The 26,440-nt window shown below is 47.5% G+C and overlaps 1 protein-coding gene across 6 annotated transcripts in view; it reads left to right on the forward strand.

Moving 5' to 3' along the window:
* The window catches only part of PPP1R12A (protein phosphatase 1 regulatory subunit 12A), a 1,183,401-nt gene that overhangs the window by 986,552 nt on the left and 170,409 nt on the right, over positions 1-26,440 (forward strand). For all 6 annotated transcript variants that reach the window (XM_085652988.1, XM_085652990.1, XM_085652986.1 and 3 more), the window contains one exon: positions 25,388-25,444. In XM_085652988.1, the coding sequence (XP_085509114.1) occupies positions 25,388-25,444 (57 nt within the window). The remainder of the gene's footprint in view (positions 1-25,387; positions 25,445-26,440) is intronic.

A 26,440-nucleotide genomic window follows, 5' to 3' on the forward strand; every position in this document is an offset into this window, starting at 1 on the left:
TGAGATAGGGCGGTAATTACTCGGATCTGCCCCATCAAGCTTTGCCTTTTTTAAGAGGGTTAGAACTGACGCCAGTTTCAAATTAGTGGGAAAAATACCAGAAACAAACATTTTATTAAAAATAGATGACAGATGAGATGCAAAAACTTCTGGTAATAGCTGAAAAATTATGGGCGGGCATGGATCCAATGGAGAGCCAGATTTGATCGATAACAAAAGATTAGTGACGTCATCCACAGTCAAAGGAGGGAATACAGATAGTTCTGGGGGGACATCAATGTCTGAGGTAGCTGGTAGCATTTCCCTAACCTCCATAGGATTTGTTACAGTCTCCAAAGGGGATGATGTCCCTTGGGCCAACAGTCGGGAAAAGCCACTATAGACTGCACTAACTTTGTCCTGGAAAAACGTAGCTAGTGAGTTTCAGAAAGTCTGATTCATTGGTGAGGCTGTCACCTCCGAACATTTGGCTAGTTTTTTTCACGGTGGAGAAGAGTTCCTTCGTAGAGTTTTTGCAGTGGTTATCGCTATGGTAAAATAGGCAGTTTTCTCCTCTTGTACAGATTTTTTATAGTCTATCAGAGCTTGTTTATAAGCAGTTCTATCGTTGACTTCATAACTAGCTCTCCACCTCCTTTCGAGGCGACGACCATTTTGCTTTAAAATTCTGAGACGTTCGGAATACCAGGGTTCTATGTCTTAATCTACGATTGGCCAAAGATTTCATCGGTAACACCTGATCAATTGTACTTTTGAGCCATTTATCAAATGCGACAGCAGCCTCATTTGGGTTGTCTGTATAGTTGGGTGGGTTCTGAGCTAAGGAGCTTCCAAAGGTATCAGTAGCAATTTTGTTCCAAGGCCGAACCCTTCTTGGCTTATAATTTTTCAATTTTGCTATCTGAGTATTTTGGAGGGGAAGAGAGAACATAACAGCACTGTGATTTGACCAGACGAGAGGCAGTGATGGAAGACATTCTAGAGATTTGTTGTTTGAGAATAACCCATCCAACAAATCGCCCCCAGAGTGTGTACTGCCAATTACCTGCTGGGTGAGGCCTAGGCTGTTAGTAATATCCAGAAAATACACTGAGTCTTTGTCCACTGGGTCTTCAAAGTGAATATTAAAGTCTCCTAAAAGTGTAAAATCCGGTGATTGGGATATTATATCCAGGGATCTAGCAATAGTATTCAGAAAATCAGTCCTAGGACCGGGCAGCCGATGCATTAGAAGTCCATTAAAAGTGTAATGGTTGTCCATTATGATTTTGAATGATAGAGATTCCAGAGTTGATTTGTTATTTTGGGGGTTAAATGTCCCTTTCCACTCACTTCTAAAAATTACGGCCAATCCCCCTCCTCTTTTTCGCACCCGATCATGCCTGAACATAGTGAAACCAGCAGGAACGGCTGTTGCTAGGTCAGGGTCTGAAGTGGAGGGTGCCCCCCAAGTTTCCGTAATGAAAGCAAGGTCCACAGTGTGTGCTTACATAAACATAGCAAATTCTAGTGCATGCTTGCAGAGAGAGCGCGCGCATTAATCAGCGTACATAGAACTATCCTCATCCCACACAGCCTGTTTAAGTAAAATTTAGTGCTATCTAACGCTAGCTGTGGCGTAGAGGGGTGAATATTAAAATTACAATCCGGCCATTGAGACACTACTTCAGATGAATACATACTCGGACTTAGCTTCCTACAACACTTACCACCAGTATTGTAGCCATGCAATTGATCAGTTGTGAATCTCAGCCCAGTGGTGAGATGAGGGCTGAAACCAGCAGCATCCCTGGCACTAGACACGGATCGGGCGCGGACGGCGCAGCCGGCCTTGCCTATGGCGCGCCCGCTGCGCGTGGCCGCTTAGCGACTGTGCTTATATCTGAGTCACTGCTAAACATCTAGAGCGGCAACACTCCCTGATGTGCTTCCTGGAGACAAACGGAAGTGCAATCAACCAATCTGTCCCAGTCACCCCCAGGGATGGGCAAGTTCCCTGATTAAGGTGACCGCGAAATAGTGAAGCTGTTTTAAAAGTAAAGGTCAAATTCAACACAATTTCAGTTTCCCCACAAAAATGAGCAATTTAAAGGAAATCCTTCAGTTTAAAAACTATTACAAAAACAAAATCCTTCAGTTCAATTTAGAAGCGATACGCAGACGTGTGTCCTGCTTACTAAACGCTGAGAGCTCCATATCCAATCAGAAACATCCAATGTCTCACAAAATTTAGTGATGGACTGCTCATAATATGCACTCTGGGACAAATTTGTCAGGCAATCGATAGATGTAAGTGCAGTAGACTATCCCCAATGATGTAAGCTATGGAAGGTGTGTCACTGACCAATTGTAGTTTTGTACAATCATATCGGGCAAAACTAACGTCTTGTGACTTCTAGTCTGGTATGCTTTTGGACGGATATCAAGGATTTCTCCCATACTGCTTGTCAGTGTGTTTGGAGTGAAAAGTCAGCGCCACAGAAAATGGAGAAAATCACAATTTTAGTGAGCAAATCTGAGAGTTATTGGAGTGTGGTAGCCCTTCTCAGTAGAGTTTCATGGGGGACCAGTACCAATTATGCAGTATATTCAAATAGATTGAATTTTGATTCCTGTGCTACAGACCGCAATGTCCTCAGGGGTGCAGTCTTTCTTGTAAGGTTATTTGGCAGTCGAGTCTTGTAGTGTTTTAAATAAGTTTGGAAAGCTTACTAAATAGGCCAGATACAGTCCTTTAGAATTTCTTCCATGTCCGAAGACATTTGAGGACTAGCGAAACAGTAGTACATCTGAATAGGGCCGGGATTATTCCTCAAGCAGAGTGACCGCTACAGATATTACCAATTAAACATGATCCAGTTGGGATGGGAATGTCCCCTACATGGCAAATGGGTATGCACCCCACCCTTTTGTGAAACTGATATCATGACTTTTTATTTGGTCTAAACATCACGCTAATCGAGCATGTGCATAGACGCCTTGTCCTGTCCCTGGTAGTATGACTTCCCTCATAATGGGCTTTGAACTACTTCCATGCCCTGGATAAATCAATCACATAGAGCGGTGGTGGCAGAGGAGTGAGTTTTTTGTAGATCACGTGTTTGGTACCAGGACTCTGTGTGATGAGAGTTTGAGTACTGGGACCTGTTGGATCCATTTTGTATGTCAACTGGTTTAGCATGCCACAAGATAGAGAGAGGTACAGCTTCGCCAGTCAATGGGTAATGGATGGCTGTAGAAGCATGTCTCTAAGCCAGAAAGAGAGAGAGAGCTCTCAAAAGACTGATTTCAAACAAGAGGGTTAGAACAATTCCCAAAATCCAAACTCCAAGGGAGGACACTAGCAACATTTTTTATTTGGTTTCAAGACAGAAAATCAAGGATAAGTGAGTACAGGATGGTTCATCCTAAACCGAATTGATCACTTATTATATGTATCCGACCATGTACATCTGTACCCATTACAACTACTGTGTTGAATATGCACTGAGGGTACTGAGAAGACCCATGACACTCAACCTAGTACCAAGCCACATTTGGAAGAGGGATTCAGATGTTCAAAAGCATATCATCCAGATATCATGAAATGTGTGTTGAAAGCAGGCATCAGTGGGGTCAAGTTTTCAGTTCTGAAAGATACTTGCTTACTGGCTTGTGGTTAAGCTTAAGTATCTCAAACAAGAGGATATTTTCTCTGGTGCCAGTGGCACAGTCGTCACCCCAGTGTGGATGATATGGAGTACCCAATCGTCTGAGTTGTAGAATCATTGGCACGTCAGCTATTGATGATGTAGGGATAAGAGCGAAGCAAGGTACTGTATCTTTCTTGGTTACTTACCTAATTTCCCCTTGTTTATTACCAAGACCAGAAGTCTACACAACTTGGTCAATATCCGCTATGTTGACCAAAGCACAGGCTATCAGGAAGAGACTGAGACTCCCCCAGATTTACAGTGACCAGAGAAGGGTAGTGAGCGGATCAGGGCAAGCTCTGATAAGGCACAGGTTGTAGTGCACATCTTTCCTGCTTCAGATGGGGAAGAGTAGCAGGCACCAGAAGTAGGCCAGGTGCTGCAGCCTGGGTCCCTGAATGAGCTGCATGGTTTTAGTTTCTGGTCAACCTACCTGGGAGGAATTTCAGCTACCCTTTACGGACTTCAGAAGGAAGCCTAGCAGCAAGTGAGCAAAGGATTGGTTGGAAGACATAGCTGGAAAGATGGACCGATGTACAAAAAGCGAATGTGAAACTTGACTGAGAAGCTAGCAAGAGAATGGCCATTCCTCTAGTGCACTGGTATTTCCTGAGGCACCTGGCTCATAAGTACACTTTGCAGAACACTTGGACAAAAAATGTTCCTGCATAGGTTGGACTCTTTGTGCTGAGACACAGAGAGGTTCAGTAGAACTTGCCTATTGAGTGGTAAGTCAGGAGCTCAGACCAAAGCACGGTGAATGCCACTGCCAGTAGTAGGTTTTCCATTAGAGCAGGTGGGCATTGATATTCTTGGTGAATTTGTTTCTCCTTTAGCGTCCAGCAACGAATACATTGTGTCGTGCTGGATCATGCCACTAGATATATAGAGAAGCAGTACCTCTGAGGAGCATGACTGTGAAAGTACTATAAAGGGCATTCCTAGGGATTGTTTCTGAAATTCCATTTTTGAATATCATGATTTCGGACTGAGGAGCAAACTTTGCAACCACTTACATGGGAGATGTGTGGGAGTATGTTGGTGTGACCTACCAACTTGCCATGGTATACCACCCACTCACAACCTGCAGACCAGGTTGGTGAAAAGGATTAACAAGATGTATAAGAGCTCGATAGGAACTCTAATGCAGAACCTCACGTTGAATTGGAAACTTCTCCTGCCGTGTTTTCTGTTTGTCTGCAGAAATTTTCCACCGAAAGGAGTTGGATTCAGTCCCTTCAAACTTCTGTTAGGGCATTCTGTACATAGCCCACTCACTCGGTCAGAGGAGGTTGGGAAGGCACTTCAGAGTCACCCTAAACTGATGTAATGGACTGTGTAATTGTCCCTAGAAAGACTTTAGGCAAGCCAAGAGCTGATGAAGGAATGGTAGGATCAGAAAGTGACACGGACTGGGTTAGGTGGTGTTGTTTCTGAAGCCTATTTGTCCAAGAGCTTTGGAAGATAAGCGGTGTGTGCCACACAAGGCATTGCAAAAGGTGTCTAAAGTAAACTAGTTAGTGGACAAAGTTGCACATGGGAGCCAGAGAAGATATTCTGTGTGAGCTTACCTCTGAAGAGATTTTACAGTAAACATCGAGGAAGTTCAGGGAGAGAGTGAACCACTTTCTAATCCTATTGCACAGTGATGAGAATAATGGGTCTGCAGATGGGCTATATAACGTGCCCCTATACTGTCTCCTGAGCATCAAAGAGTGTGTAAGGAAGTGCTGGGATGCCTTTTCTATGTCTATTCCCTGACTCTTTGGTTGACAGAGATGCAGAGGATAGCTTGCCATCCCTATCCATTGGAGAGCTTGCTTTACAGAAAGCTAGAAAAAAGTCCAGGAGTGCATCAAAGCTGAGGTTGCTAAAAATGGACTTGGCAGTAATTGACCTTTCCTGTAGTGCTTGGACCAATCCAGTGGTATTGGTACTTAAGCAAAGATCCACAAACCTGCACATTTGTGTGCTTACTGGCCCCTCAGTGAGATAACCAAGATGGATGCACACCAAATTCCTAGAGATGATGAGCTAGTGTATTGGTTTGTTGCTGCTCGTTTCTCGTGTACCTTTTGATCTGAGCATTGACTCCTGGCAGATTACATTGGCTCCTATTGGCAAGGGAAAAATAGATTGTTCCCATTTAAAAGCATACCTTTTAGTTTCACGAATGCCGCTGCCTCTTTTCAGTCCATACTAAACTATGTTCTCCCAGGGCTAATAGAGATCTGTATGGCCTACATGAATGTCATGGTCATCTTCAGCAATTTGTCAAAGGACCGCATTGGGCACCTACAACAGCAAGGGGTAAAACTGAACATCAAGACAAATGCAGGTGGGCCAGTCCTCTGTAGTCTATCTCGGGCATCAGTGCGCACTTGGAAGATCTGCCTGTTGGGTGGTAAGATCCAGTCTATGTTGGAGTGGGAGGGGCCTACCTCCAAGGCATAAGGGAGAGCATTCTTTGGATTTACTGGATGGCATTGGAACTTTTATGGCCAACTTGGGTCTATAATTGTGTCCTTAATGCTTGCATCCAAGAAGCAGCCTAAGAAAGTGATTTGACTTCTGCGTGTCCTTTGAGGAAATGAATACAGCCCTGTGCCATACTCCTTTGTTGAATACGCCTGACTGTTGTCAGTCGTTCATTGTACAGACTGATGCCTCAGATAAGGAGGTTGAAGCATTATTGATTCAACTTAATGACAAGGTTAGAGTGTGTCCAGTCATGTGTTTTTTAGCCAAAGACTGCTTTTTAGGGAATAAAGCAGGGTGGCCATTGAAAAAAATGCTTTGCTATAGTGTGGCTTCAGGAGGCTCCTAACGTACCCATTTGGTAACCAGTTTGTAGTCAAACCAGATCACAACGTGCAAGTGATTGAGGACAGTAAATTTTAAGAATCGCAATTGCTGAAATGGTCTCATTATAAGGTCTATATTTCACAATGGAACATGCGCTGAGAAGACTGTTGCTGTAGACGTCGAAGTTGGAAAACTTTGACCATCCTGAAGTGTTATATTTTGCAGATTTGTGCACTATCACCTATGAAGGAATCCTGGCGCTGAGCAGAGGTGTGAACCAAGCCAAACCTGGGGTCTAGTAGTACGACTAGAAAGCTTCTTGTGGAATTCAAGAGAGGAGGCGGCTCATATGTGTAGCGGTAGAACAATCCACACTTTAGGAGAGATCTAGGAAAAGGCTCAATCACCGTCTGTTGTTTTCCATGAGAGTGGGATGCGTGCAAGTAGCAGTTTGGACAAATGGATGGGTCCGCAAAGTGTGTGAAAGTAGATGCGATTGTTGAGGTATGCTAGTCCAGTGTTATGTAGTTCCTTGAAAGTGCGGGTGAGGAGTTTGAATTGGGAAGCCAGTTGAGCTCCTTCAAGTGTAATGTGGTGTGGGAGGTTGGCTGCCAAGTTCTGAATAGTCTGCAGCCGTCGGGTGAGTTTTTTGTTGATCGTAGCAAAGAGGGTGTTCTTGTAGTCCAGCTTGCATATGACAAGGCTGTGTATGGTGTTTTTCAAGGTGTTGATTGGGAGCCATTTGAAAATCTTCCTCAGCATGTTCATGGTATGGAAGCAAGAGGCAGTGACTGCATTTACTTGGACGATGATGTCTAGAGTTTGCTGTTGATGACAATCCCAGGGTCCTTGGCATTATCAGTGGGGTAGGAGTCAGTCCTAGTTCTGTTGGCCGCCCTGAAGTGCTGTTGCTGAAGACCATGATTTAGGAGTTGTCAGCGTATTAACTGCAGACATTTGGTCTTCATCCAGTGGGCGATATCTGATAGAGACATCCAGCCTCAGATTCCTTACCTTCGAATATCCAGGAGTCATGCTGGATCCAGAAGACTTTTGCTAGAGCAATACCCTTGTGTGCTGGTCGGTGACATCGGTCAGCTTTGCATGTTGTCTTTGCGTCATCCGCGCCAGAATTAACATCCGTATCCCCTATAAAGACACACTCTTGGTGCACTGATGTCAGTTCTTTTCTTTCTGCGCCACCTAGTGCAGATCCGTGAATAGAGCTACCCTCTGCCACTTTTTGGCAGGCTTTTTCTTGACATTTTGTCCAAAATCATTGGTCTATGTCGAAGAAGACTTCTGAATCCAAACTCTGCGGTGCCTGCCATCGCGCCATGCCGGTGGCAGGTCCACACTTAGTTTGTCTTAGGTGAGTGGAGAGTGACCATAACTCAGTTGTTCTATGACTGGCAGGCCATGGCTCCAAAGACTTTGAGGTGGCAGTCCCTAAAGCTGCTTGCAGCCTGGCGTTCGACTCCATGCAGTTTCCCTGGAGGTCACGTTCCCTGTCGAGGGGCAGGTCCAGGCAGCGTTCCGGGAGTGCTAAATCCTCGTCCTCCCAGTCGAAGTCATAGTCGGTCAGTAAGAGGCATAAGAAGTACAAGAAGTCGAAGAGTTCTTCCACTTGACATGATGGAGGAGACTTGGCGCTCTAGGCCTCCTTCTGCAGAACCTGCACCTTAGTCAGCTCCACACTTCCATGCCTTTCCAGGAGCCGGAGGGACACCCATCCAATTTAAAGAATTCTATGACACCATTTGCCTCATATTTGGGTGACCTGACCCTCCAGGCCTGCCATCAGGTCCCGGAGGCTTGAAGGGGCTCCATCGAGTCTGGCCGCCCCACTGCTGATGCCTCCAATGGATCTGGTGGTGGATCCAGTAATTTCCCTGCAACCTTCTCTGGCACTGTCCCCCATGCTGTGACACCCGGCGCCATCCACATTCTCATCCCCGACGACCCAGAGCTAGATCAACTCAGATTCCAGTGCTGATGGCACCCATGTGTCCTAGGTCGCTTCCTCAGCCTTATTTTGAGGGGCTAGGAATGGAGGAAGAATGGGAGGGGTCGATGGACCCTTTACATGACCAGCCTGAACACAAAATGGACTGATTTGATAAATTGCGTGAGGCCAATGGTCTGGATACAATGCCACAGATTCTGGCCTGCTTTCTCCCCTTACCGTGGCTACGGAGAAAAGAGCTTCATATGCTATGGTGGTGAGACGGGCAGCCGAGGTCCTGGACCTTCTGCTACCTTAAGTGGAAATCAAGACTAACTCCTTGACAGAGGTCCTGCAGCCGGTGTCTTCTCCTCTGAACCCCTCCTGCCTTTAAATAAAGCCTTGACTGATATCCTTCTGGGAACCTGGTCGAAGCCCAGCACGGGGGGCCCTTGTGAATAGGACAGTTGCCCGCCGTTATCGCCCTGCACCAAGCGACCCGAAATTCCTCACCAACCATCCTACTCCTGAGAGTTGGGTGATCCAGGCATTTATCTCACACGGTGTTTCCCACCGCACCCTCCGACATGGAGTCCAACAGTCTGGATAGTGGGGGCAAGAAGATTTTTTTCCTCCAGTAGCCTTGCATTGCGGTTGATGAACACTGCATACCTATTGGGGCTTTGCAAACTCCTAGTGGGGAACAGTTGTGCTAGTGCTGCAACAGGTTTCAGAGGAGGCCCTGGTCATTCTCTACCTAGTGGTATCAGACTGGAGAGATGCTGAAAAGTTCACCATTCTTTGTGGGCTTGATACCACGGATTCGCTGGGCAGAATGTTATCGATTATGGCCGTTTGATGCTCGCCTGGCTGCAAACTTCTGGCTTTTTGGGATGTCCAGGCTTTCCTTGTGGACATGCCCTTTGATCACACCCATCTCTCCAGAGACCAGGCAGACCTGGCCCTGGAGCGCTTTTTAAACTCTTGGGCTACGATTTAGTCCCTGGCTTTTTCAGTGCCCACACATCCCCCATCTCGAACGTTGACTTCACTGGATAGATGACCCAAGCAGACTCAGGCCGTGAGCTTCTGGTGCAGAGTGGGCAGGAGTCACGGTTCCAACTGGATCTGGAGCCATTGGAGAAGATTACTGATGGGCAGGTCTACTGTCCACGGGCGATAGGAGTCTTTTTCGAAGGCAGCAGTCCTGTCAGGGTTTCCAAGACGTCAGACGTCACTGGCTTCAAGACAGGTAGCCTTGTGATCGCAGGTTCTTCGAAGCTGTAGACGGGCCGGTATCATGTCGTCGGAGATCTACTTTTCAGGTCTGGGGGAACCGCCCAAATACTAAATTATGGGGTGTTTTAGAAGATTAGCAGATCTGGCCAATGGGCACCTTACCTGGGGTGACTACCCCCCCAATTATGCCACCCTCCTATGGGAGGGGACAGAGACCTAGCCCCTATTGTAGGGGGTGCCCCATCTTTAAGATGTTGGGGACTGAAAGATGTGCTTCACCTTGCTTCCCCACCTTAGGGGTGGGATTGGCCGAGGTGGGCACAGCTCCTATTCTCGGTTTTCCTGCACAACGTGGGTGTTTAAACCAGGGGCTGCTATCTGCTGCTAGCAGCAGAGGCTGGGCGTAGCATTACAAAGGCGGCTGGCCTTTGAAGCTTCTCCTTCGAGCACTGGTCCATCCTGGAGGAGGAGGTGTGACACCTAAGCCCAGGATATGCATTGTTTCTGGTCCCAGAGAGCAGAGGCACTTAACCCAGGTGTCCATAAACGTGTGTGGCTGGCTGCCTAAAGCCAGCCAGTTACCACGCCAGGGTCGGCAGGTTTTCAGGGGGCACCTCCGAGGTGCCCTCTGAGAACATGGTTTAATAACTCTTACACTGGCATCAGTGTGGCTTGATTACAAAGTTATTTGGTACCAAACACTCCTGGATTCATTGAAGCCATCATAGTGCTGGGATACTAGAGTTGTCATGTTCCCACTCCATATACTCTCTATGGCTACCCTCGCACTTACAATATTAAGGAATATGCCCGACTACTGTTGGGGCATTTCTGCGCATGCAGATATGCCCACACCTGCGATATAGTGCACCATGCCTTAGGGCTGGTAAGGCCATCTAAACGTGAGGCTTACCTATATCTTGTGCAGTGCTTGTTGGCATGGCACACAGGCAGTGTGCCATGTTAACTTTCTTGTTTTGTCTGCACCAGGCCATGCATGCTGTGGTGGCAGTCTGTATGCCTAGGTGAGGTGTCCTTTGGGAGTCCCACTTCAGTCTCAAAGCCCTAGGTGCCCATGTACCTTTTACTAGGGACTTACAAGGGGCCTGAAGGGCCAACTGTAGATTAGTTTTAGGGAAAGAACACTGGTACCGGGAACCTGGACAGCAGGGACCCGGTACTCTCCAGTCAGAGTTGTATCAAAAGCCAGAAAAAAAGGTGGGGAAGGGGTACTGCAACAGAACCTCATTCTCTCACATAGGCCCACCCACCGGCCAGGAAGTTCAGCCACCAACTGGGAGAGCCTACCTAGTCTGTCAGGCAAGGACAAGTAGGGAAAATGGCTGGGTTATTGCAGGGCTTACTCTGCCTTACATCTTTCTTTGTCAGGTTACTTCCTCTGGGAAGCTGACCTACCTCAACAATGTAAGGACCTATTTTAAGCTGCTCTTTTGGCTGTTATTTTTTTGTCTTTACCCAGGCTTTCTAGTTTGGAATCAAAGGTGTCCACATCTGCAAATTCTAACTTGGCTAGGGCACCACCCAGGTTACCCAAAGAGGTCACCCACAACTTGAGCAATCCCACCATGACCAACAGGGTCAGGGTGCCTGACTTTCTATTTGGCATAGGGTCGACCCTTCATGCCAAGGACAATGTAGCCATTAAGGCTAACACCCAGCAGAGGCCACTGACGGCTGCCAGTGCCCATAATCACACCTTTAGCACTTCACTAACATGTGAAGGGGATAATTTACAGACTTCTTTGGGTTCAGGTTGCCTGTCTTCTGTTTTAGAGTGGGGGTTACCACTTCTGGTAGTGAGCACCCTACTTCCACTCTTTTCTGTCACCTGAGGAGCCACCAACTCAGGAAGGTCAGTTACTGGACTAATCAGGTCTTTTTGTGGGTCAGATAGGACTTTACCAGTGCCACATTTGGAGTTCTCTGCTACTGGTGTAGAATCTCCTTGGCCCACTGGAACTGTGGATAACAGTTGTCCACCTTTCCTACCCTTTCTGATCATTTTCTTTTGGGGCTTTACCCAGCTATCCCTTCTCTTCCCCCCCCCCCCCCCCCCCTCAAATTTGGCAGTCCATAATTTGTTCTTTCCAGGTCAAAGTGCGTGCAATCTTTCTGATCTTCCATTCGATGTTATGTTTATATGTTTTTTTGCCAAAGTTTAATTAGTTTGATTAGGTAAGCTCTACCTTGAAATGCTGCCCGTTGCTTAATGGGGGAAGCATCTAAGACAAATTTAAATAAGAGTACATAAAGTAGGGGGGCAGAGCTTGCCTGGCTACAAGATGGCTGCTCGGTGAACGAGCTCCGCCATCCACCGTAACTATCCGGCATAATTAACAGCTTCTGCAGTCCAGACGGAGGAGCGCGAATATCACTGTGGAGCTGCCTGCTGAATCGACCGAGGTGACCCAGCCCAGGTTGGTGCCATTGACTACAAAGATCTTTGCTGCCGCTTTTCGCACCGGCGCGCGCTCTAGAAATGTGGCCGGTGTGCGCTCTGCAGTGTCCCATAGGAGTCGCCCGCGGCCGAGACCGGCGCAAGCGCTGTGTTCATCCGGCGCTGACATCGCGGATCCGGGGTCTATCAAGCTGGGGTGGCAAAAGCTTCTTAAACATCACAACCAGACTTTGGAATCGTCTGCATTACAAACTTAAAAATTCGCCAGACTTGATGTCTTTTAGGAAGGGCCTGAAGACCTGGTTATTTACCGCTCAAGTTCTGAAATTTCAAGCTCTAGCCTTTAATTTAACCTCAGTGATGGCCTGATGTTGGTTGACTAAGCGCCTAGACGCCCAAGGGTATTATCTGTGCTATATAAATAAATCGATCGATCGATCAATCAATCCTTGTGCCTCCGGACTGGGCACGGAGAGTCTGCTATCCTGGGCTACTGAGCATGGGCAGCAATCCTCCGATAAGGCTGGCCCTTCAGGAGGATCTTCTGTCGGAGCTGCAGGGTAGACTTTTCCACTCTCCGCCTTCTTGCGTGGAGATTGAGTGGCGACTGTTGACCTTCCTTTCGAAGTCTGTAACATCATCTTGACAGCTAGGTATCCCTCCACCAAGGCCTGCCGCTAGAAATACTTTGTGGGATGGTGTGCAGACAAATGTGTTGATCTGCTTTGTGCCCCTCTTTCTGAAGTTCTGCTATTAGCACTACTAAGGGCTATCTATCTGCCTTTTTTGCCTGCTTGCGGTTGCATGATTAACCCTCTGTTCCAGTCCCCTATTTTCATAGGTTCCTCAGAGGTCTTACTTCTCTCTTCCCTCCTTCACAATTCATTATTCCTCAGTGGGACCTCAATTTCGTTTTGACTTTTTGATGTGTGCTACTTTCGAGCCTTTCAGCAATTGTCCCCTCGGGCTTCTCACCGTGAAAACAGCCTTCCTTGTGGCAATTACATCTGCACATAGAGAAAGCAAACGGCAGGCCTGATCATCTAAGCCACCTTACGTCTCAGTCTCTTCTGACATCGTGGTGCTGCCTGCAAGTGCCTCCTTTCTACCGAAAGTGTTCACCCATTTTCACATAGGCAGATCTATCACCTTCCCTACATTTTATGCTGCTCCATATCCCTCTAAAGAAGCGGAACAACTCCACCATCTGGGCCCAAAAAGAGCGTTGTCATTCTAGCTTGACTGCACTGAAGAATTCTGGGTGGACAACCAACTCTTCATGGGGTATGTTTGTGCAGATAAAGGTCTGGCAGTGCAGAAGTTGACCATTTCCAGGTGGGTCGTGCTCTGCATCAAAATCTGCTGCGCACTGGCCGAGAAGCAGCCTCCTAAACGTTTGCAGGCTCATTCCACCAGAACTCAAGCGGCCACCACTGTGTTAAAATGCGGAGTTCTGGTTCTGAATGTCTGCCAGGCAGCAATGTGGGCTTCCCAGAACACGTTCAATAAACATTACTATCTGGACACTCTGGTCTGCAGGAATGGACACGTTGCTCGTTCGGTCCTGCAGAACTTTCTTGCTCAAAATTAGTTCAGACCTTCCTCTGTGGATGGTATTGCTTGGGTATCTATTCAAAAGGTAAGCAATCTGCGGTTAGAAGTCTCGATAGGATGAACAAGCTACTTTCCTTCAGTAACGCCTTATCTAGTAGCGACTATATTGAGCCACAGATTCTTTACCAAACCACCCATCCTTCCCGCTCTGCGTACAGATTTCTAGGGACTTGGATAACCCCTTTCAGGACCCTAGTATTGACACATCATTGGTCAGTATTCTTCATGGCTCTGCACTTCTGGCGTGGAAAGTCATGAAAAGTGACATCAGAGCACTTGGATGGCGCCTACATAGTTACCTCAGCGTTACTTCCGGCGCACACTACGCCGATGATGTGCGGAGTCGATCCGTCATCTTCCGGCACGCACAGGTACTGCTCACAAAAAATCTTCCGGATCCAATCTGATGACTGAGGAAATTCAAAAGGTAAGAAATCTGCTGCTAGATATAGTCTCTCCCAGATAAGGCGTTACAGTATGTAAGTAACTTTTTCGGGAGGTCCAGGCTCACCAACCAGTTGTATGCTATTAGAATTTCCCTAAGGAGGCATATGCAGTCCATCTTGAAATGTCAGTGAACCTAACTCTCTTTGACGTCCCATAACCTGATTACCGGCTGAACAAAGAAGTTGTTGGTTAGAAAGCAGTTTCGGTGGAGAAACGTTTAAAAAATGGCCTCTTTCTACAGCATTACTGCTACCTCCAGATCTATGAACCATTTCAGTTCATTTGAGAAGCTCTGGAAGGGATCACCTTTTCTTTTGACTTGGAGAAACAAAAAACTTCTGTGTGGAAGCTTTCCACCATCTGAATTGCCCATGGATCTCCCGTAAGCATTTGTGTTCCAGCTAGGCCAACCTCACTCCCAGTCTTGAATGGGAAGAAGGAATAATTTGTACCAGTAAATTCACTTGGGGCACTAGTTCTACCACGTAGCCCACCTCTACCACTAAGGTCCCTTCTGCCAATAAGAACCACTGAACCTCTTGTGGATAATTTCTTTTGCTATATCCTCTCTGTAACATTTACTGGACAAGCGACCAGTTGGGAAGCCCTTTCCTTGACTGGATTCAGTGAAAACATTCTGGCCTAAAACCTTCTTTATTAAGGCCTGATATTTTTCTAAGTGCGCAAAGGTCACAACAAATGTTCCCAATTGTTTTAGAACAGCGATCTAGCAAGCATCTCGCTGCTATTGTGCTCTGTTCCGACTGCCCCAAATCCCCCTGTTTGCTATCCACTTTGATCAAAAGTGGTTGATTGCTTTCGGTGAGGAACGCTCAGTTGGCATTGACAAGGAGGCAGATGGTCCTTTGGGTTAAGCCTGCCAAGATTGCTTAGTCAAATTGATTTCTAGTTTATGGGCTTCTCCTCCATATCACAAATCATGCTAATGGACCTGAAAACATCTAAAGGTTTGCCTTGGCATTCCTGTCAGGACCGGTCTATCCCTTTCTATGGGTCTTTAATGAATTTAGCATGAAAGATGGCCTTTGTTGTGTCAATTTCTAGGGCTAATGCTTCTTTCACCTCCAGATGTGATGTGTGGGGCACTCTTCCCTAAGGCAGGCGCACATCTTCATGTGCAATGGCTTCCGGATCTTGTTGCTGATATAAGCGGCAGCCTTTGTCACTGGGACCCACTCTGACAAGCTAGAACGGTGTAGGTCTTCTAGTTTCAACTTCTCTGACAAGAAGTCTCCCAGACAGGAATGTTTTGCCAATGTGCAACATTCCGTCCATCATCTTGTGTGTTTTGCAGGAAGTCTCCCAGGGGCCATTGGATTTGGATTCAGTAGTGGATTGCCAAGGTCTGTTGGGCCTAAGTGCCTTTGTCGGACTCAGTCTGGGAATCCTCCTCATTGGTCCCTTCAGCTGTAAAAACGGGCTCAGACAAAGGAAGAAAATATTCAGGTGCAACAGGGTAGCTAGGAGAACTATGTACTACAGCCTTGTGGATCAAGGGTATGTGCGTCTTAAGGACCGCGGACTCTTAAGAAAGGCCTCTCAGAGGCATTCAATAGTGATAAAATAATAAGTATGTTTTCTTTCTTTTAGCAGGCCCATATTGTTCCTGTTGCCCCTGAGGTTGAGAGGCATTATTGCGTGGTGAAAGGAGTTTTTGTTGATGCACTGTCAGTTAACAGTAGCTCATGGTCCTGGGGCTTCAGTGTCTTATTGACCGCCTTGTGGACTGATAAATGTGTAGCCTCAATAAGGCCCTCCGAACACCCAGCACTTGAATGGCTTCTGAGCATCGAAGAATGTGGTGGTGATGTTTTTCCTGAGGGATTATGCAGTGGCTCAGTGATTGTTGATTGGATTTGAAAATTTCCCTCCTCTGTAACCAACATTGGTCAGTGGCACCACTTCAGACTGCCAAATTCCCCAGTTTGGGAACACAAGCCAAAGTAATTGATCTGTAGTTGATGTTCCCTAATCTACAAACCTTTTATTGGTCTGGTCCTGTGTTTGTTTATGGTGAGTATTTCCGTCAGGGGTCCTGCCAGTTGAAGATCATTCTCTGCTACATTTTCCAGGCTCTGTCAATTCCTTAGTCTGGATTCTTTGCAAATAACTCATGAGGGAAAGCATCTTAAGGTTTTCACAGTTGCACAAAAACGTGTCTTGCCACACATGACTTCTGGATCTATTCTGTTGATATGAAACATATAAAATCGTTACATCATGTCCTGATCCTTAAATGGCCACTTCATTTACCTGTTTGATGCTGTAGCCTATTTTCCTGACTTAGTGTCACAACAACATCTCTTAAAACTTCTGGTGGTGGGCTCACACCTTTTAGGTAGTTCATTCATTCGGGTCATGACCATTAGTTCAGGTTATCCAGGAAGAGACTGATGTCCGTGCCTTTATTCTTTTTATGCAAGCCTCTGCTTAGTCACTGCTAAATGGGGAGGGGTATTATTCATTATGAACTGGTGGAACATTTCAAAAGTATTACCATTGACCTGATCGCACAACTTCATTTTTAGCTTTTCAAATGTGAGTCCACACCAGCTTCCCTTCACCCTCTTATGGTGTGAGTCTGCTTCTCGTGATGTGTATTAATTGGCATCACAGTTGAAAACCGCATCCAAGAGAACAAGAGATGTATTGCATCATTGTTTATATTGGAAATGTATATGTCCAAGGTGAGCAAGGTTTCCACTGTATCATGATATCCCACTGTCATAGGGTTCCGTTTGCATTCGCTGTTTCACATGCTAAGATAAGCTAGAGGGAATTGGAATACAAACCGATGGTGCTTAGCTTCTGATGTAATTGTGCTCTTATCACTTTAATACAAATTCTGTAGCTTACAAATCAATATGTTTCAATAAGCTTATATAAGTGATTAAAATACTATGTAATTTGCTGGTCATTAGTGAGAACGTCTGGATTTGTGATGCTGCTTGGACTCCTAGATGTAGCGGTTTTCAGATTCTGTATAGGGTTCAGGTAGTTAATATTCTATTTCCACAAGGGCTATGGGGCGAGTGTCTGTCATTATTGTTCTGCTATGTTTTGAGAAAAGCAAGAGAAAGTGTAATCCATGCCTCCATCCTGGCACAGTGTTTATTCCCATCATCCATTTGTTTTTTGTATTGAAAAAATCCATATCATGATTACATTTTTGTGAACTGACTTCTGCTATAAGTAAGTAAAGTAAGCTAAAGCTAATGCCTTTAGGGCCTATTTCACTGCCTCAGCTCCTCATCAGAAAATGTTAACTACTTTAATTTGTAAGGCTGTCAATTGAGCTGCTATGCATATATTCCCAGATTTCTACTGTGCCCAGCTTCCTTTGCAATGACATGCCAGTCTTACTCTGGAACAAGCAAGTGAAAGCAGTGTGCTCATTTAGAATTTCAGGAACTGCTATGATTTAAGCCATAAGGGAATTGTGAAAACATAGGCAATGTTTTTATTGAACGATTTTATTTAGTCCCCTCAAATAATATTCAACTGTTAAAGATTATGGTGTAACACATCCAGAACATGCTTAGTATGCCTCAAAGCATTTCACCCCGCAAAAATATTGTGGAGTTATCAGAGCAGAGTGGGCAATACAGTTTGATGGGAAAATGATGAAATAAACTTAGCTTAATCCCAGCTATTAAACAGCCTATAGCATCAACAAGAACAAATAAAGGGGAAAAAAGAAAAAGGTTCAGGGCAAACATTTCAATCAGTATTTGTTAAGCACGACTACTCACCTGCTAGGGTCTCAAGGCCCTTTAGGAGGGGGAGCTGCAGGTCATACTGTGTGCTGAGGTTCAGTCGAATAGCCAGGTCGTGAGATTCTTCCCGAACTGGGTTAGTGACGGGGATAGTCTACGGTGGAGAGGCTGGGTGTTCCAGGTCTTGGCAGCAAAGTAGGAGATTGATCTTCCTCTGGTCCTGGGGAACTAGGAGACGGTGGCGAGGGCCAATTCGGTGGAGCGGAGCAGTCTGGTGGGTACGTGGAATGATAGGCGGTGGTTCAGCAATGTTGCTCCATCATCGTGGAGGGCTTTGTAGGTGTGTGAGGATTTTGAACGTGACTGTTGTTGACTGCGAGCCAGTGGAGTTCTCGCAGATGTTCAGAGATGTGGCTGCGGCAGGTGGATGTTGAGGACCAGTCTGGCTGCGCTGTTTTGAACGTTCGGTAGTTTCTTGAGGAGTTTCTGGGTGACACCTGCATAGAGCTTGTTGCCTCAGTCAAGTCTTATGCTGCTGAGTGCTTAGGTTACTGTTTTTCTAGCCTCAGTGTAGATCCATCTGTAGTTCTTTCGGAGCAGGCGCAGAGCGTAGAAGCATGATGAGACCACGGCGTTGATCTTTTTTTTTTTCCTTTTCTTACTGAGTTTTATATAGCGTGAACTTGACCCGAATCGGGTATCCGAGCGCTTTACATAGCACCAGTTGCATTACACGAGCACACATTCATTCTGGTTAGGCTCGGGGAGATTAAGTGATTTGCCCAGAATCACAGGATAGTGGTTTATCATGAGCGCGGACCCCAGTATGATGCCGAAGTTTCGTCCGTGGTCTGTGGGGGTGACTTTCTAATGCGGTGGGCAATCGGGTGTCTTCCCAGGTGTATTGAGCCCTAGTTTGAGGACTGCGGTCTTGTCCGAGTTGAGCTTTAGGGAACTATCTTTCCTTCAGGTAGCAACAGCCTCCATCCCGTCGGCTAAGTTGTTTCTGGCGGTTGTGGGTTCGTTGGTGATGGAGAGAATCAGCTGGGTGTCGTTGGCAGAGAAGACGATGTTGAGTCCATGGTTACTGACTAGGGTGCGAGCCGGGCCATGTAGACATTGAAGAGGGTGGGGCTCCGGGAGGAGCCTTAGGGGACTCCGCAGCCGATCTCCGTGGGTTCTGTTGGAATGGTGGAAGTTTGACTAGCTGTTTTCTACAGGTGAAGGAGCGGATCCAGTCATGGGCTTTTACGTGGATGCCGGCGTCGTGGAGTCTCGTGCTTAGGGTGCGGTGGGAGACTGTGTCGAAGGCCGCCGAGAGGTCCAGGAGGATGAGGGCTGTGATTTCTCCCCAGTTTAAGAGGGAGCGGATGTAGTCTGTGGCGGCAAGGAGGGTAGTCTCAGTGCTGTGGTTGCTTCAGAAGCCGGCTTCAGAGGAGTCCAGGATGTGGTTGACTTCGATGAACTCTGAGAGTTGGGCATTGATGGCCTTCTCGATGACCTTGGCTGGGAAGGGAAGTTGGGTCTGAAATTCTTGAGGTCTGTTGGGTCGGCGGACGGTTTCTTCAGCAGGGGATTTATGTTGGCGTGTTTCCGGTCATCTGGGAAGGTGGCTGTCTCGATGGAGCAGTTGATGGTCCATTGTTATACAGGGGGCTATGGAGGTGGCGACTCTGTGGAAGATGTGGTATGGGCATGGGTCCGAGGGTACTACTGAGTGAATGCTCTTCATGGTCTTGAGAGTGTCATCCGTGATGAGCAGGGGCCAGTTGAGTAGGTTCTATTGGGGGGGCATTTTCGCATGTGGTGATGGGCGGGTTTTGGCTGCCAAAGCTGTTGTAGATCTGCTTGATCTTGTAGTGGATGTAGGTGCTGAGTTTGTTGCAGAGTTGTTGGAAGGGAGGGACTTGTGTAGTCTCGCTGTTGATTTTGGTGGGTGTACATTTAGAGCAAGCAATAGGAATCAGTCAATAAATGTAAACCGTTCAAAGAAAGCAAACTGCAAGATGTGGTTTCAACGAAAGAGATATTACTCACATGTGCCAATGTTGTTCCAGCACATGCATCATATATTATCACAAATTAATATTCATAAGAGGGAATGAATATTAAAAAACTCTAGCATTTTATATATCTGAAAGAAACCGTTACCTTAGAATTACCCCAGGCGTCAGACTAGATCCGGAAAGTTTCTTCGTCAGCAGTACCTCTGCACGTCGGAAGGTGGCGTCGGTCAGCTCCGTGTTTGTCGTGGTCGCCGGGATGATGGTGCGGTAGCTACTTAGACGCCGCCCTCGCACGCTGACGTCAGTTCTTTCTTTTTCTGCGCCAGCCAGTGCAGATCCGGAGTGGTACATCCAGCCAATCTTTGACTGAACTTTTTGAGCGACTTTTGTCTACGTCTTTTTGAGTCCTAACGACTCCTGGTTCATGTAGGGATGCCCGGCTTCAAGGCTTGCAGTTCCTGTTCTCGACTGATGTCGGTTACGGATCCGCACGCGTATGCCTCTTTTGCCTGGAGCGCGACCACTACCCCAAGTCGTGCTCAGACTGCCGGTCCATGGCTCCGAAGGCTTTGCGGGAGCGGTCCTGAAAGCTCCTTGAGCGCCGGCAGCCGGCTCCGCGGCGTTCGAGGTCCCGGTCGCAAGGGAGGTCGAGGGACCGGTCACGGAGCCATTATCCTCGTCTTCTAAGTCTTCGCACTCTGGGTCAGGTAAGTCGAAGCACAAGAAGAAGTCAAAGAAGCATCGTTCCTCTTCGATTTCAATCCGTCGGTCGGCTGACGCGACGAGGCATGCAGGCAGTGCCCCTCCTGCGGCTCCGCGTGCGTAACCTGACGGGCTTTTTGTGTCCCTGTTCACTCCTGGGGTTCCTTTTAGGCCAGATCGGCACCCAAAAGATGAGGCGGACTGGAAGGTGTCAGGTGACTCACTGACCGACCAGTTGGATTATGACCCGGACTGGAGAGAGGACCTGGGGAATGCCAGTGGTCTTGATACTTCCCCTGACCTTGGCCTGTTGTCGTCTCCTACCGTGGCTACGGAGGAGGGGGCATCATACACAGTGGTGTTGCGTAGGGCGACCGCGGCTCTCAACCTCCCTACAGTGACGGTCAGGACTAACCTCCTTACAGAGGTGCTTCAACCGCAAGCAAGCTCTTTGTAACCCCTGCTGCCGCACAATGAAGCCTTTTTCCGACGTCCTTTTGGGCACCTGGTCCAGGCCTGACACAGGGGCTTCCATGGGTAGGATGATTGCCCAATGCCACCACCCGGCCCTGGACAACCCCACTTTCTTTTCCCAACACCCCACCCCTGAGAGCTTGGTGGTCTAAGCCTCTACCTCCAGGAGCGCATTCCCTACCGCTCCACCGGATAGGGAATCCAAGAAGCTGGATCATCTTGGGAAGAAGATTTTCTCTTCCGCCAGCTTGGGACTGCGGTCGGTAAACACCACATGTCTACTGGTCCGTTATTCCCACTCTGTGTGGGACATGGTTGCACAAGTGCTGCCTCAGTGTCCGGAGTACCCAGACAGTGCTCTTCCAGGCTGTTGCCACCCATAGGGATGCGGAAAAGTTTACCATCTGTTGTGCGGTGGATACCGCCGACTCTGGGCAGGACTATTTCAACATCGGTAGCCCTTAGACGCGATGCCTGGATGAGATCAATTGGCTTTTCTGGGGATGTCCAGAATACCTTCATGGACATGCCCTTTGATGGCCGTCGCCTTTTTGGCGACAAAGCAGACAACGCTCTAGAGCATTTCAAGGACTCACAGGCTATGGCCAAGTTCTTGGGCCTCTCCAGCCGCCCTGCGCAGTCTGCTTTTCGCCCCTTTCGTGGCTACGGAAGGGGTGCCCCACTACGTTCTGCCCAGAGCAACAGGCCGACGCAAGTTGCCCAACCTTCATGCGGCCGGGGATGTTGGAACCACAGCCGTGTTTCAGGGGGCCAGCGGGCGGGCCTGTCCACCAACCCCTCCTCTGCAGCAGCCTCCAAACCTTCCTAGTCCGACATTTCAGACCCATCAAACGCCAAAGGGCGGCAGGATCCGCCATCACCTCCTCCACTGGCGCACTATCACGTCTGACAGGTGGGATTTGCCGATAGTCTGATGGGGCTACTCCCATCCCTTTGAGGCTACCCCTCCAGCCATGCAACCTCAGTACCACCGTATGTCGGAGGATCACCTGGGTCTTCTACAACAGGAAGTCACAGCTCTCTTGGTCTTTGTCTGCCCTGGAGACTGGTTGGTAGCGTTGAACTTGAGGGACGCTTATTTTCATATCCCCGTCCTGCCAGCCCACCGGCGTTACCTGCGGTTCACGGTAGGCCACAGGCACTTTTAGTTCACCGTGCTCCCCTTTGGCCTTACCAGCGCCCCTCGGGTGTTCACGAAAGTGATGGCAGTGGTTGCAGCTCATCTGCTCAGATCAGGGGTCCCAGTCTTCCTCTATCTCGACGACTGGCTGTTAAAGGCGGGCTCGCCCCAGACTGTCGTCTCCCACCTCCAGACTACGGCCAACCTCCTGCATTCGCTGGGGTTCTCCATAAATGTGCCGAAGTCACACCTGATCCCCTCTCAGAAGCTCCTCTTCATCGGAGCGCTTCTAGACACAACGCGGTTTTGGGTCTATCCTCCCGAACAGCGAGTTCGGGATATACGGGCTAGGATTCTGATCTTTCAGCCTCTATCCCGGGTTTCGGTCAGGATGACCCTGAGGCTGCTGGGCCTCATGGCCTCCTGCATCCTGCTGGTCGATCATGCCAGGTGGCATATGTCGGCTCTGCAGTGGGACCTGAAGTTCCAGTGGGTGCAGCATCAGGGGAATCTGTCCTATTGCGTCCAGATCTCGGAGGGCACTGCACGACAATTGCAGTGGTGGCTCACGAACCAGGATTGGGTCACCGGCAGATCCCTCTCCCTTCCCCATCCAGAGCACACAGTGGTGACGGACGCATCTCTTCTGGGATGGGGCGGCCACAGGGGAGAGGCGGAGATCAGTGTGTCTGGTCTCAGGCAGAGTCCATGCTCCATATCAACCTTCTAGAGCTCTGGGCGATCCGTCTTCCACTCAAGGCATTCCTTCCCTCTCTCCGGGGAAGTGTAGTGCAGGTGTTTATGGACAACACCACCGCCATGTGGTTCTGCAACAAACAGGGTGGCATGGGGTCGTGGACCCTATGTCAAGAGGCCCTCCGCCTCTGGACATGGCTGGAACATCAGGGCATATCACTGATGGTTCAACACCTTACAGGTTCTCTGAACGCCAGGGCGGACGAACTCAGCCGCCGGTGCATGATGGATCACGAATGGTGTCTTCACTCGGAGGTGATGCAAGGTCTCTTTCAACAGTCGGGAGAGCCTTGATTAGATCTATTCACCACTGAAGAGAACGCGCAATGTCAGCGATTCTGCGCGTTGGAGTTTCCAAGGCAGCACTCGCTAAGCGACGCTTTTCAACACAAGTGGAGTTGCGGTCTGTTGTACGCATTTCCGCCTATACCACTTCAACCCAGAGTACTGAAGAAGATCAAGCGCGACCGGGTCCAAGTCATTCTGGTGGCTCCTGATCGGGCACGAAGAGTCTGGTATCCCGAGCTGCTCAACATGGCCATCGATCCTCCAATCAGATTGCATCTTCAGGAGGATCTTCTGTCGCAGCAGCAGAGGACGGTCCTCCACCCGAACCTGTCTAGCCTCCACCTCCTTGCGTGGAGATTGAGCGGCAGCAGTTGACGTCGTTTGACCTGCCTCCCGAAGTCTGCGATGTAATCTTGGCAGCCAGGCGTCCCGCCACTAAGCCTGTATACGTCAGCCCGTGCAATACATTTGTGGCATGGTGCACAGCAAAGGCTGTGGATCCCTTTTCTGCCCATCTTTGAGGTTCTCTTGTTCCTCCTTTCTTTGGCCCAGCAGGGCTCTGCTCTGGGCACCATCAAGGGCTATCTCTCGGCCATTTCCGCCTTTCTAAGGCTTCCTGATCAGCCTTCTCTCTTCAAGTCCCCGGTTTTAAATCGTTTCTTAAAAGGCATTACTCATCTCTTTCCTCCTGTCCATTTCTTAATGCCATAGTGAGACTTGAATTTAGTCTTGACCTATCTGATATGCGCTCCCTTTGAGCTGCTTAACAACTGTCCTTTACATCTTTTAACTCTTAAGACTGCTTTCCTGGTAGCCATCACAGCTGTCCGAAAACTGAGTGAGCTCCAGGCTCTTAAATCCAAACCTTCCTTTCTGGCTGTACATCCGGACAAGGTTGTCCTATGAACTTGTCCATCCTTTCTTCCCAAGGTCGTCACCTCCTTTTACATCGGGCAAACCATCACTTTGGCCACCTTCTTTCCACCTTCAAAAGAGGAAGAGAGGCTCCACCGTCCGGACCCAAAACGTGCGCTTTCCTTTTATCTGGATTGCACCAAACAGTTCTGGGTGGATGACCAACTCTTTGTTGGCTACGTGGTCGCCAAGAAAGGTCAGGCCGTACACAAGCAGACCATCTCTAGATGGTTTGTTCTGTGTATTAAAGCCTGCTATTCTCTAGCTAAAAAGGAGCCTCCAGTGGGGCTACGCGCCCATTCCACCAGGGCGACAGCAGCAACTACTGCTTTGGGACAGGGAGTCCCTCTGCAGGACATCTGTCAGGCAGCTACGTGGGCATCGCTGCACACGTTTACGAAACACTACTGCCTGGACAGCCAAGTCCGGAGAGACTGCTTCTTTGGCCATTCTCTTCTCCAGGACTTTTTCGTGTGATCTTGGTTCGCAGCCCCACCTCCGGGGTTGGTATTGCTGGGGTATCTATTCTAAGGTAGGAATCTATAACTGTTTTTTTCAGATGAACAAGTTACTTACCTTCGGTAACAATATATCTGTAAGAAACATAGGTTAGTTATAGGTTCCTTACCGCCCCACCCATCCTCTATGTTTTGCTAACTGATTTCTAGGGTTAAGGACATCCTTTCAGGGCTGTAGTTTTGTGCACCAGTGGTCATTGTCTTGCATGACTCTGTGTTTCTGGCGCGGAAAGTAGTGTACAGAACTGACGTCAGCGCGTGAGGGTGGCGTCTAAGTAGCTACTGCCACTTCATCCCGGCGACGCCAACGACGAATGCGGAGCCGACCGACGCCACCTTCTGACCCGCAGAGGTACTGCTACGAAAAAACTTTCCGGATCCATTCTGACGCCTGGGGGTAATTCTTAGGTAAGGAACCTATAACTGACCCAAGTTTCTCACAGATATATCGTTACAGAAGGTAAGTAACTTGTTCAACATTGCTAAACATAATTAAAATGCACCACTATCTTAATTTCATCACAATGTAATTTGTTCCAGATAATGCCAATATTATATTACCTATAAGTGTTGATTTCTTGCTCCTATATGTATTTTTTGTGATTAACAAACTTGTGACTTAAACATCTAAGATAAAAAAAACATTTTCAAATATGAAAAAATCTGTAAGGATTTTTTTCCATTCTCAGAGTGATGAAAATGAACACCATTCTGACGTTGAAGAGGAAACTAATAAGCAAACTCAGGTAGTGTTTAAAATCGTTTTCAAAAGAGTTTTTCAATGTGCTGTATTTTTATATTTTGTGTAACAATTTATAATTATATTGTGTTTTTATAGTATACATGCAGATATACACATTGTAATATGCTAGTTTATTACCATTGCTGAGTGCTGTGAGTGGCAATTGAAGAGACCTTATTGCCTATATGAGATTTGTATCCATGTGTAAAGTAATTGTATGAATTTTACTTTTGCACTTATGTACTAAGTGTATGATTGTGCTTTTAATAGTACAGTTGCGCTAAATAATGTGCATTATTGGGCAATGTATATTTCCACTGTCATGGCATAAAAAATATAATCTTTATGACTTATTTGGGATATTTTATTCCACTAAATGCACTGATATTGAAACAGTATTTTTACTGGGACTTAAGAAATACCGAAAATATTTCACAGGTCTCTGTAAAATATGGCTTCAACCTCATACTGACAGCCTACAAACCACTCTGCAGAGCTTCACCATTGTTACGACCACTATGGTTATGTTTCAGCTGAGCCCCAAATTATGCAACAGTTATCTCAAATATGCAGCCAGAAAATATAAATTAAGCAGCATATTCGCTGGCAATATTTATTAGATCTAGAAGCAAAATGTATGATGGAAGCATCTTCCTGCAGATTCCTCACCTTGTGAATATTATATTTCCAAGCTTCAGGCTGAAAGGATAAGTTACAGGGTGAGGAACTGGTCCAGCAACCTGAGACTGGTTCAGAAAATGTTTCCGCAGCAATCTCTCTCCAGTACCACTAGAAGCGACACTGCCTCTGGGCATGACTACAGCGGAGTATATTAGGTGCCAAGCAGTATCTTCTCTCATCAGAGCTGCTAATGAGTGCTCTGCGTCTCAGCAGCAAAATTTGTCAGCATTTGGAGTAACTATGTTAAGTGTGTTTGCTCCAGCACTTTTAGGTTCCAAACCTGGTCACAAATGCCCATGGGAGATGTCCATTTCGATCC

The sequence above is a fragment of the Triturus cristatus genome, chromosome 4_1 (assembly GCF_964204655.1).
Source record: "Triturus cristatus chromosome 4_1, aTriCri1.1, whole genome shotgun sequence".
NCBI classification, from domain to species: Eukaryota; Metazoa; Chordata; class Amphibia; order Caudata; family Salamandridae; genus Triturus; species Triturus cristatus.